Below are 13101 nucleotides of genomic sequence, written 5' to 3' on the forward strand. Positions count from 1 at the left end.
TACACGACAGGGGCAGGCAACCCTGGTCCTGGAGGGCCGCAGTCACTTCATGTTTTTGATTGAACCAACCTGGAAGACCAGAGGTGTTGAATTTAGGCAACCATTGAACTGATCAGTTAGCTCAGTGGGTCAGGTGTGGTGCCTAGTTGGGACAAACCCTGGAGTACCTGCGGCACTCCAGGAACAGGGTTGCCTACCTCTGCTATATGATATTGAGAAATTGATTCCTTTTGTATTTCTACTCCATATGCAATATCTAGGCCATAGAAGTGGATTTAATTTACCAATATGAATACTGTTCTTGAGGTAGTGTAACTAATGTTTTTGCCACACAAGCAAAGCAGCTTCGCTCCAAAAGGTCTCTGAAACAGCTCCCACTTGACATCCAACACATCTCCTGTTTGTTATTATATTACAAGTATATCCTTCCTGATTCATTTCTACTAATTACGTCTCCTCGAAGCTGCTTACAAAATGTCAGCAAGTGCATTATTCATCAACCCAGAACCCAGGGTAACCTTTTCTCTAAGCCCCTCCCCTTCCTGTTCCGACACTGGCTATACATGAATCACTGTCGACCTCCTCTGACCTTGTAGCCCGGCCCCTTGGGCTATAGAGACAGACGGACCAATTAGACGCCAGGACCAGCGGCATGTGGCCTGTTACACACGCTTGTGGCTCACTAAAGATCAAGCTGTGTCCACTCCTTTCCTAGCGCCGTGTCAACCATGTTACTGTGTCCGTATCAGTGTCAACCCTGTTACTTAACACTGGTCTGGGTGTGGAATTTGTTCCCCAGTGTGTGTTGAGTGAGAGCATTGAGTCATAGAGAGCTGCTTTCCTAGAGAGTGACCTTGGTGACCGTGACCATGCATGGCCCCACGGGGACACAGGAGGGGACACATTGGGGTTATTACTGAGGAGTTAGTGTCCCTAAATATACTTTGGTTAATGGAATTTGGTCATATATTGAGGAGCATACTATTTTTCAATGGTGAGATGACCCACCGTCTAGGTTCTACAACCCAGTGGGGATATTTCCAATGAATATACTTGTATAATATAGTGGGTATGTTTCCAACACTTAATTTTCATGTATATTGCTGTATGAGAAGTGTTGAAACCCTGTCTCCATCTCTCCAAGCCTGAGAATCTGCTCCTAGCCAGTAAGTTGAAGGGAGCAGCTGTGAAGTTGGCAGACTTTGGCCTGGCCATCGAGGTGCAGGGAGACCAGCAGGCATGGTTCGGTGAGTACCAGTCAGTCACAAAACATCTATTCAAATATCCCCAACTTAGATGTCCATTTGGTGACTTGTTTTAAACAATAGAAACAAATAAAGAAATAAGGCCTTGTTGACAATTATAAAATTTTTTGACAGTAATAAGTCTCCATTAATTTGATCTCCATGCATTTGATGTTGTTTAATATATACTACATAACCCCAGGGTGTAACTAAGCATTTACTGTTCATCACAGATCCCTGTTTTATTATAAACAATGTCTAAACCCACACAAGCTTTAGAGTACTTTGATGTTTACTTAGTCTTCAAAGCCAACGCTTCACCACCACTACTGAAATGAAGTCTCTTGTGTGAAACATTGAGGAGTGTCAGTGCTCTGGGTTTATAGTGCAGGTTTTAAAAGGTGGATAAACAGGGTTATTTCCCTGCTAATCCCACAGAATGGAGGAATAATTATCCTAATCCCCTGGGCTGGCTGTCACCTGAGAATCATCTACCCACTTCACTGGTGGTACTTGGAGTTCTTTTAGATAAGTGGGTTGCGTTTCTTTGGCGGGGAGCCACATTGAGCACCCAAGAGGGCCGTTCCAGTGGAGAAGTTTTGGGAGCTTGTTAACCGTGGCCCATAAATGTTGAATTTTGGATTTATTTGACCTCTAATCAGCTAATGTGGCATTATTTTTCAAAAAAATGTTGACTTGTGTAGATGCATCTTGGGAAATGTAGTTCATTTATGATGTCTCATCTCTGTTCCAGGTTTTGCGGGAACCCCAGGCTACTTGTCCCCGGAGGTTCTGAGGAAAGACCCCTATGGGAAACCTGTGGACATGTGGGCCTGTGGTAAGGAACTTCCCAACAGAACAGTCTCTTTGACTTTGAGGAAAGGCTAGTACCGACTATGAAGAGCCAACATGGTTCTTACACAGACGATGAGTTCCTCCAGTTCACACCCCTTGAATTAATCACTGCAGCTGCTCGTTACATAACTCATCAAGGGCCAGGCCACCTGGGCTTTACATGTCTAGAACACACTCATTCACACATGAGTCCCAGGTGACAATGGCAGCGTTCGATTAAGCTGAACCGCGGTGCACAGGTCTATGGCCCGTGACGTGAACGGGCAAAAGCGGTGAGGGAGGAGTGCCCTTCTCAAATGTAAAAGTAATTTGCGTCGCTCGGTCGTGTTGCATCGTTCAGAAACATACAGCATCATTTTCCCATAAAATATATGTTTGAATTTTCAAACTAGTTTTCATTGGGAAGGCAGATGAAGCGTTTTTATCAAAAGCAATCACCTTTGCATGTGAAAACACTCCTGAGTGGCGCAGTGGTCTAAGGCACTGCATCACAGTGCTAGCTGTGCCACTAGAGATCCTGGTTCGAATCCACGCTCTGTCGTAGCCGGCCGCGACCGGGAGACCCATGGGGCGGCGCACAATTGGCCCAGCATCGTCCAGGGTAGGGGAGGGAATGGCCGGCAGGGATGTAGCTCAGTTGGTAGAGCATGGCGTTTGCAACGCCAGGGTTGTGGGTTCGTTTCCCACGGGGGGGGGGCGCAGTATAAAAAATAATGTATGCACTCACTAACTGTAAGTCGCTCTGGATAAGAGTGTCTGCTTCTCATTATTCCACGTGCTTTAACCTATGGCACTTTTGTTCTGAGCCGACTTCGCAATCGGCCAAAACGGGGCACCTGGTTCCAAAACTAATGCAATCAATTTTCATCCTGTGCAAACTCCTCCCACCGGGGCAACCCGGGGCAGATAATCAAATCCCCTCAATGACTTGTTAGTCTGGTTAGAGTGCTTTACTGACCAATCAAGGGCCCTTCAGCTCCTCCCGGTAACTTACCAGCCAGTGAATAACACAGTGCTGAAATGTTTGGCTTGTTTGTCACCACGGCAATGGTGACATGATGAAAGCCCTTATAGTGGGTGGAGTCTACTGTATGTAGGGGAGTTACTTCCTGTCCTCTCCCGACCTCTTCATCCATATAACATTAGCATATTTGAGCCAATAGATATATCTCAGTAAAGGTCATCAGATATTATTATTAGATATTATTATTGTTATTAGATATTATAATTATTAGATATTATTATTATTATTATTATTGGGTAATTGGGTCATGCTGAGTTTGATTGTAATTTCTCCTCTTGCTGAGTTTTTAGTATAATGATAATTATCACACTGCTTGCGATTTTTTTAAAATGACGTTTATTCATAATTGGCATCACCCTGATTGTGTGTGACCAGGTGTGATCCTTTATATTCTGCTGGTGGGCTACCCTCCCTTCTGGGACGAAGACCAGCACAGACTGTACCAGCAGATCAAGGCTGGGGCCTACGACGTGAGTACCGCAACAACACACACCCTTTCACGCTCACACACACACACACACACACACACATCCCAACAGCAGTGTTTGACACTTGCTTTAATGCAGATATCTACATTTACATTTTAGTCATTTAGCAGACGCTCTTATCCAGAGCGACTTACAGTTAGTGAGGGCACACATTCTTGACATGAGCTTAAGACAGGCTTGCTCTTAGATCAATACAGAAATCTCCCATCACTGTTTCCAAGACTTTGATCACAATCATTTAACTTTAGCAGGCAAGGCTCATCTCCTGTTTGAGTGGCAGGAATAGGACGTTTGTATCTCTTACACCAGAAGGAAATGTGTTAGCCACTTGTTTTCCCAGCGACACAAGGCCGTACGTGACACATCAGATCCTGTCTGTCTGTGTCTTGGCTGAGCATTGCCCCTCCCAGCGTGCTATTGGAACACAGGCTGTGTGTCTTTCTATCTGTGGCTGTTCCCTCATACTGTTTGCCCTCCCCCTGCTCTCCCCTGCCAATGCCAACGCCTGTCCCAGACAGATTGAGTCTTAGGAGGAGGGGAGAGGAGAAGGAGTGAGGCAGGGACAGCCCGATGCAATGGCTGAAGCCCAATTTAGCTCTGACTACATGCACCTTATCCTCAGTGACTCTGTTTTTTTGTCAACCTTGTGAAGTTATTTTACCAGTTCTCTCATCGGTCCTGGTTTCTCCAATGACACATTTCCAAACAAAGCTGGATGGGGGGAGAGGAAGTGAAGGGGGGATGGGAGGATGGATGGACTGATGGATGACCAGCCTCATGGCCTCTCCCTGTGTTCTCTCCTTCAGTTTCCGTCCCCTGAGTGGGACACGGTGACCCCCGATGCCAAAGACCTGATCAACAAGATGTTGACCATCAACCCTGCCAAGAGGGTCACCGCCACAGACTCACTCAAACACCCCTGGATCTGCGTACGTGTCACACACACACACACACAATCACACACACGCACACGCACACCCACAAACTCAAACACACAGTCCATGAGAACACCTACAAACACGTGATATTCTCCCCCTCTCTCACTGTGTCCTCTCTGCAGCAACGGTCCACTGTGGCGTCCATGATGCACAGACAGGAGACGGTGGAGTGCCTGAGGAAGTTCAACGCCAGGAGGAAACTCAAGGTGAGGAAAGGTTTATCACAGGATTTGACCAGGTTTTACCAGGTTTAACCAGGTTTCTCATAGGATTTGACCAGGTTTTCCCAGGTTTCTCACATTATTTCACCAGGTCCTGACAGGTTTCTGACAGGATTTCACCAGGTTTTACTAGGTTTCTCACAGGATTTTACCAGGTTTCTCACAGGATTTGACCAGGTTTACCAGGTTTCTCACAGGATTTCACAAGGTTTTCCCAGGTTTCTGACAGGATTTGACCAGGTTTTACCTGGTTTCTCACATTATTTCACCAGGTTTTAACAGGTTTCTGACAGGATTTCACCAGGTTTTACCAGGTTTCTCACAGGATTTGACCAGGTTTCTCACAGGATTTGACCAGGTTTCTCACAGGATTTCACCAGGTTGTACGAGCTCATGTACTGTATGTCATAGAGTGGACACTGACCACTAAGTAATCTAATCATTACCTTTCCACCTAAAGTCTGACACCATGTTAGGGATTAGAGGTGACTATTAAAGCCTTGATCAGCCTCAACTCACTGTTCCTGTTCTCTTCCTCAGGGTGCTATCCTCACCACCATGCTGGCCACACGCAACTTCTCAGGTCAGATGCATCTTCCTACTGTATTACTGTTTCTTTCAAGGTGTCTCTCTTGTCCTCTCTGTCTGTGTTCTCTCTCTCTCTCTCTCTCTCTCTCTCTCTCTCTCTCTCTCTCTCTCTCTCGCTCTCTGTCTCTCTCTCTTTCTGTCTCTTTCTGTGTCTCTGTCGCTCTCTCTTTCTAGTTTTCTAAAGCCCCAGGTTTCCTATGACATTGCCACCAACACCAGATTAATATTTAGAATTCTCCTCCATCAGCTGTTGCTGAATAATGCAGCTGGGTTATTGATTTCACCAAAACACTTGAGGAGGGAAACAAAGGTGAGAGAAATAAGTGGAAGGAGGGAGGAGTGGAAGGAGGGAGGAGTGGAAGGAGGGAGGAGTGGAAGGAGGCAGGAGTGGAAGGAGGCAGGAGTGGAAGTAGGGAGGAGTGGAAGGAGGGAGGAGTGAGAAGGTCAGGTGTTAAAGAAAGGTCAGGTGTTAAAGAAAGGTCAGGTGTTAAAGAAAGGTCAGGTGTTAAAGAAAGGTCAGGTGTTAAAGAAAGGTCAGGTGTTTAAAGAAAGGACTGATAAAGAGTGCGAGAGGGAGAATAAGGAGAGGATAAAAGAGAGAGATGGAGAACCCCAGGATGAATACGCTAGCCTTTAAAAGAACCACCATCAGCTTCCTCCCAGTTCATATCAATAGAGACGTGAGACCAGTGGGGGGTTGCAGATCGATGTGGTTCAGCCATACTGGGCCTCTTAAAGGGCAATACTTACATGTTTTGTCTGCTAGCTAAATATATCTCTCTCGGGGTGATGAGTGGTTGATGGAGGAAAGATGTACACTTCACTTTCTCCTGCTTCCTTGCATTTATCTGGACAATTTAAACAGAGTACTGTGTTCAGACAGAAAAACACAGATAGTCTCTCCCTGTCAAGGCTGCTTGTCACTAGAACCCTTTCAACTTTTCAACTTGTACCGTACATGTTTTCTTTTAAGTTAAACAGTACATTGTATTCAATGGTCATATTTTCCATATAGCCAGTATTTTTTTGCTCAGAGCAAGACTTTACACCCATTCTGTTTTATTTACATTTCTTTTTTTCCTCTCTTTCTTTGTTTGAAATGTGTAACCCTGTGAGGTAAGAGACTCTGGCATGCGTTGGCACTGCTCTCTACCCATGTGCCTTGTCTGGGTCACTAGCACCCCTCTCAGACCTACTAAACACTTTCACAAACACCTTTCCTCTCCCCCCTCTCATAAACTCCTCCTGCACCTGTGTGGTCTTTAGGTGTGACAGCCCTGATCACTTTAACCAATCACTAAGCTTCTCCACGTTCCAGAAGCCTCATCATTCTACCCGCCCAGCCAATCAGCTCTCTCCATGTCTACATTATATTTGCATGTTGATCTACAGTAGGAGTGTGTGCTAATGTGTTCTGTGAGGAGGAGTTAGATTATAATTTAATTAAATTATTAAATTAGATTATCACATTAACTGTTTTTACGTTTAGAAGCAAGCAATTGAAGATCTCCTTTTGTGCATGTGTTTTTTGGCAGAGGGCATTAAACCTCAATTCGTTGGACCTCTTCCATAGATACTCCATCAGGCTGTTAGTTGTAGCTATAATTGCATCTCACAAACTAATCACTAAGTTTGATTTCTCTCACTTCATTTGCATCTTCCTTTTTGCTTCTTCCATCTCTGGTAGGAGACTGTCAAAGTTGGCCCATAGTTTGCCGTCTTCACTAGATTTTAGCGGCGTGTGTGTCAGAGGTGTCCTCGCTGACCATGTCCCCTTGTCCCCTCTCTCCTTACAGCAGCCAAGAGCCTACTCAACAAGAAAGCTGACGGTGTCAAGGTAGGTTATCCACCTCTCTCATTCACTACTGTCATCTTAACACCTGACAACACACATTGACCTTAAGTTATGGACTCATGTAACTTATGTTGCACTTGTAACTGACAGTCTTAGAAGAGAAGTTGGGAGTATTTCTACAATATTCCTGGTGCCAGCAGTGAAATAATGTGTCATTTTGAGTGCTGTGTGACTAAGATATCTCAATAATCGTGCCCCATCTTTATCCCACCTTTCCAAAATAATTCAGTTAGAGAGGGGTGGCATCTGTTTTGTGATATGAGGAAGCTGTGACAGAGGGGTGGCATCTGTTTTGTGATATGAGGAAGCTGTGACAGAGGGGTGGCATCTGTTTTGTGATATGAGGAAGCTGTGACAGAGGGGTGGCATCTGTTTTGTGATATGAGGAAGCTGTGACAGAGGGGTGGCATCTGTTTTGTGATATGAAGAAGCTGTGACGGATGATCTGCTAACTCAGAATGACAGTCCTGATCTGCCGTCCAATCAAACCTCAGCTGTCGTAGCCACTACACTGGTCCCGTCCGTATCACCTCCACAGGTGCTTCTCAGAGAGTATCTCTGTCCCCCCCCTTATCTCTGTTTCTAAATCTGACAACAAAATCCCTGTCACGCTCTTCCTCATTTGGGGATTTTATCTCCTCTTCCTCTCAATACCTTTCCCTCCCTTCAATCTCTTAATCTCTCTATTTTTCTCTTTTCTATATTTCTACCCTCTTCTCTCTCTCTCTCTCCATCTCACCCCCCTCTTTTCATCCACACTCACTTGCTCTCCCAACTGGGGGTCTGTGTCAGACAGTGACTCACCCACTCTCCCGCTCACAGCTCTGGTTGAGTAGCTGTCCTCCAGTTTCTGTTTCTACACCCTGGGCCCAGTGTCAAACTACTATGCTGGCTGTTTGTCTGGCCCCTGCATCGATATCTGCCTCCCCTGGCCCCTCAGCTCCGCATCCCCAACCCTCCAGCTCCTCTCCCTCTCCGAATGCTAATCCTTAAACACTAAGATCACATACCCAGGTGCAGTACTTGGCACTTGACACGTGATCTGAAAAAAACACTGAGGTATCCAAGGTATTTATGGCTAGCCGTTTAAACAGCTGTAGGAGGTTTAGCATTTATACCTGGTACATTTTTCAAAAACTACCTTTTAAATCTGCAGCCGTGTGAGTCATCGCCGTGTTTTGAAAGCATAGCGTGCGGCATTTGAATGATTATTTCAGGTTTAGCGCAGGAGTCCAGCAGGTTTCCCTTTTAAATGTCATTGCCTACGAACCTGTATTGTAGAGTAGATTATCTAATGGACTGGAGAAATGGAAGCCATTTTTAGTCCTACCATCAATTTTGGTTTCCATGCATGCTGAATATATAATGATTACAATTGCGTTGTTTGTTATAAAATACCCTTTCTCAAAGCGCATACTGTAAGTCTCTAGGGTCTTGACACTGTATGTGTTTTGGGGGTTGAGATATTATATATGTTCTGGGGGTTGAGATATTGTATATGTTTTGGGGGTTGAGATATTGTATGTGTTTTGGGGGTTGAGATATTGTGATATTGGACCAAGTTTGTCTTGTTCTCTTATGTGTTCTGATGGGTCGATGCAGAAACGGAAGTCTGAAACCAAGCCAGAGCCAATGCCAATGATTCTGGTATGCCCGTCTACTTTTATCCAACCTGGCAACCACCATGGGTTGCCAGTTGTGGTTGATTTTAGAACACCCTAGTCTGTTGGATAGATTCAGGGTGGTTTGATTGGCCATTTGTAGAAGCCTGGCCTAGGACAGTTGTCTAGTATCTTGGTTTAATGAGCAACCAATTGTAGAAGCCTCTTGATGTGTAGTTCCAGTTGGATGACTAGCTTCCCATATCTCCCTGTAGAGAACCTAGTCCTACAATCACGTGCATTCCAGTTGGCCCATATTACCAGGTTTTACATCGGTGGGATGCCCAATGGCGGCGCTACTTAATCAGGGCATGCAGTTCATAAAGGAATTGTACAACGCTCTTTTATATTCACGTTTCCCCTGATGTGCTTCCAATGACAATGTGCTCCGATGCAGACGATGATGTTCATGTTAACAGTAAAACAGAAAACTATTGGGATGTCACGACATCGTTTTGTCTTGTGTATTTGAACAGGATTGGATAATTGCATTACTTCTGGCTTTTTACTTCTCCTCTCTAGTAGTCACAATAGCACTAATTCATTAGATTCAAGGCCTCTACAAACTGCATTAATAGCCGCAATTAGGCTGTTTTCTCTTCCTGAAAAACCTGCAAACGGTCGAGCGGAACATCTAGTCGCTTTCAAAATGGGTTTTTAAGTTTCTGACCGTTAATGTTTCAAGTTCTGTTTCAGCGAGGAACTCCTTTGCATGCTTTTTTCATTTTACATAATCCTCTAGAATAATAATGTATCGCTACAGGCTTGGAACTAACAGATGTCTAATGAACTTATTTTGTCTCACTTAACTTTCTACCCTTCAGAGTATTTTGATGTTAACACCCGTAGACATGCAGGCGAGACGTTAGACTCTTAGCATTTTCTCTCCTGCAGCCCTGTGTTCCTGACAAATCTCTCTATGCTGATGTAGTTCTCCTGTCTCTCTCCCTGTCTGGAGCATTAGTCCTCGTTCCTGAAATCGATCTTTGTTTCTGTCTCTCTCTGTCCACTCACTTTATAGATCAACAACAAGACCAATGTAGTCACCAGCCCCAAAGAGCCCCCCACTCTGGTACTCTGTCTTTCTGCACGCCTGCCTGCCTGCCTGTCAGTTTGTCTGTCTGTCTGTCTTTCTGCACGCCTGCCTGCCTGCCTGTCAATTTGTCTGTCTTTCTGCACGCCTGCCTGTCAGTTTGTCTGTCTGTCTTTCTGCACGCCTGCCTGCCTGCCTGTCAGTTTGTCTGTCTGTCATCCTTCATGCTTGGGCTGCTCACTCTAACAAGGTGTCTCCTTGTTTTGCTACCAGTGATGCCTCTTATTGCATTTGTGTTTTCTTTATAGGCTAACACATGTTATTTTTATCATACACGGGCATTTCCTCATACTGTGGTCAGTAGACATTGCAGTTGGTATGTGCTCTTGAACTTTGTGTGTTTTTTGTTTGGGATGGCCCCTAGTTCGCCATTGCATGTTTCTGTGTGTGTGAAGAACTGTACACCCCGGGCATCTTGTCTTTACTGTTAATCCACTGATTCTTTCCCCATGTTACCAAGGAAACCAATGAGACATGCTGGTTGTGCTTGCGTTCTAAAATAGACTTTCACACGCTCACTCACACGCTAACTCACTCACATACTCACTCACACACTCACTCACTCACATACTCACTCACACACTCACAGTGAAACGTATCCTAAGGCAGATTGCTCTGATAGTGCCACCCGTGTCACCCTGCCACCACACATGAGCTTCAACATGGCTGTGCGATGGCATGCCTTATGACAGGTAGCCCACCCATTGGCACCGCCCAGCGGATCTCTGCTCACAGACTTACCCAGCAAGCAAAACATTTTAGCAGCCCCCCTCTTGACAGCGGAGATACTTTTTTTTCCCGTTTAGAGTAATTTTTTTGCAATTCTACACATTTTGCCATGGGGAAGAAATAAGATTTTGCAGTTGTTATATTATATCTGAGTGAGACTGACTAACTAAATCAATGGGGGCCCTTTGGCTGGTAATTCGACCATGATTTCTAAGTTTAGATAGCTTGCCGCTATGCTAATTTACCAATCTAAAACATTTTAGCTGACATGGGCTAATTGAGTGACTATCAGTGACTGACATAAGAGAAACTGCTGCTGCACAACCAAATTTCGAAATTGCACCTTTTGTATTCTACTATTCAAACTCGCAACAGGAAGTTGAGACCTGACTGAGTTACAAAAAAAAATAATATATATATATATATATATATATATATATATATATATATATATATATATATATATATATGTATATATATATATACAGTACCTGTCCAAAAGTTTGGACACACCTAGTTATTCAAGGGTTTTTCTTTATTTATTACTATTTTCTACATTGTAGAATAATAGTGAAGACATCAAAACTATGAAATAACACATATGGAATCATGTAGTAACCAAAAAAGTGTTAAACAAATCAAAATATATTTTATATTTGAGATTCTTCAAAGTAGCCACCCTTTGCCTTGATGACAGCTTTGGACACTCTTGGCATTCTGCTTTTCCACCAGTCTTGAAGGAGTTCCCACATATGCTGAGCACTTGTTGGCTGCTTTTCCTTCACTCTGCGGTCCAACTCATCCCAAACCATCTCAATTGGGTTGAGGTTGGGTGATTGAGGAGGCCAGGTCATATGATGCAGCACTCCATCACTCTCCTTCTTGGTCAAATAGCCCTTACACAGCCAGGAGGTGTGTTTTGGGTCATTGTCCTGTTGAAAAACAAATTATAGTCCCACTAAGCGCAAACCAGATGGGATGGCGTATCGCTGCAGAATGCTGTGGTAGCCATGCTGGTTAAGTGTGCCTTGAATTCTAAATAAATCACAGACGGTGTCACCAGCAAAGCACCCCCACACCATCACACCTCCTCCTCCATGCTTCACGGTGGGAACCACACATGCGGAGATCATCCGTTCACCTACTCTGTGTCTCACAAAGACACGGCGGTTGGAACCAAAGAAATAGGCTTGCCTGTTTTGCATGATATTTTGGCATTAATACGTGTCACATATTAGTTTGCAAACAATGTAAAAAAGATAACATAATAATTGAGTTATTTAATAAAGCCGCATACAAACATGGTCTCTTTTTTGCTTTATTGAGTAAGGCAGCTCCAAAATGCAGGTGTTTCAGCCTAGCTCAGTGCTTTCTGTGGTGGTGGGGCAGCCAGCGGAAAATACGGAGCGTAGGTGTTGGTAATGTTCTCTAGTTGCACCATGATTGGCTCAGTGTTCTGTCACTCATGGGGACACTACGTCACCGCCAAGTGTAAGGCTAGAGCTCGATAAATTCAAGCCCCTTGGGTGCTGCCATAGAGTTACATTAGAAGTGCCCATCCAAGAAGGCTCAAGGTCATTGGCCACAGACAAAATGACGTCAAATCACGTGATATCAACAGTAGCTTTGATTGGACTGATCATGTCAACATCATACTTTCAAAATCTTAGCTAGCAGTCATCATCATGAATCAAGTCGACAATCTACTGGCAAATATTTTTTAATCCTTGTCATATGAAGATAAATAATGAAGAGAAATTATAGATACAATTTATCGGTGCTCATCGGCCATTGGACATAAACATTGCACAACAAGTTGGAAATCGCAAATTCAACAACGAGGGGTTTGGAAGGAATAAGTGGCTAAACTGCAAGCACTGCACAGCAATCATTAGCCTGCTATTCAGTGGAGTGGCTGTGTGGTCCCAAGTCTGGGATTAAGGGTCTCTTTTCCAAGCTTAAAATTATAAACATTCAACATTGGCCATGCTGTCAATGAAGCATGATTTGTGCCGCGCTCAAAACAACTGTTAACTTGGAACTGCAGAATCTGACTTCAGTGAGTTCAAGACAACTGGGAACTCGGGAAAAACGAGCTCCGACTGGGAAAATACGTTTTGAACGGTCATCCAACTTGGAATTGTAAATCCGGAAATCTGTCCTCTTTCTAGAGCTACGACCTGAAGATCACTGACGTCGTCATGATTCAACCTTGTTTTTTCTGAGATCCCAGTTGTCTTGAAAGCACCATAAATCCAGAGAATGACAGACTTTGATGACAAAGTTTGATGACAAAATTTGCCCACGAAGGACCACCGCGCCACCTTCCTGTTCAAGTGAGCACAACACATCAAGGTGAGTCCAAAAATGTCTTGTATGCTGCTGCATAAACGATGTAATATGCC

At 44.3% G+C, this 13101-nt stretch overlaps 1 protein-coding gene across 11 annotated transcripts in view; it reads left to right on the forward strand.

Annotated features, from left to right (window-relative positions):
- LOC121571092 (calcium/calmodulin-dependent protein kinase type II delta chain) overlaps positions 1 to 13101 on the forward strand; it is a 108644-nt gene that overhangs the window by 79279 nt on the left and 16264 nt on the right. For 4 of the 11 annotated variants that reach the window (XM_041882372.2, XM_041882370.2, XM_041882376.2 and 1 more), the window contains exons 7-14: positions 1145 to 1247; positions 1999 to 2082; positions 3499 to 3593; positions 4418 to 4540; positions 4672 to 4755; positions 5311 to 5353; positions 7155 to 7195; positions 9896 to 9946. In XM_041882372.2, coding sequence (XP_041738306.1) covers positions 1145 to 1247; positions 1999 to 2082; positions 3499 to 3593; positions 4418 to 4540; positions 4672 to 4755; positions 5311 to 5353; positions 7155 to 7195; positions 9896 to 9946 — 624 coding nt within the window. The remainder of the gene's footprint in view (positions 1 to 1144; positions 1248 to 1998; positions 2083 to 3498; positions 3594 to 4417; positions 4541 to 4671; positions 4756 to 5310; positions 5354 to 7154; positions 7196 to 9895; positions 9947 to 13101) is intronic. The other 7 variants (XM_041882374.2, XM_041882373.2, XM_041882377.2 and 4 more) reach the window with 3 other exon arrangements.

This window comes from Coregonus clupeaformis, chromosome 8 (assembly GCF_020615455.1).
Source record: "Coregonus clupeaformis isolate EN_2021a chromosome 8, ASM2061545v1, whole genome shotgun sequence".
NCBI lineage: Eukaryota > Metazoa > Chordata > Actinopteri > Salmoniformes > Salmonidae > Coregonus > Coregonus clupeaformis.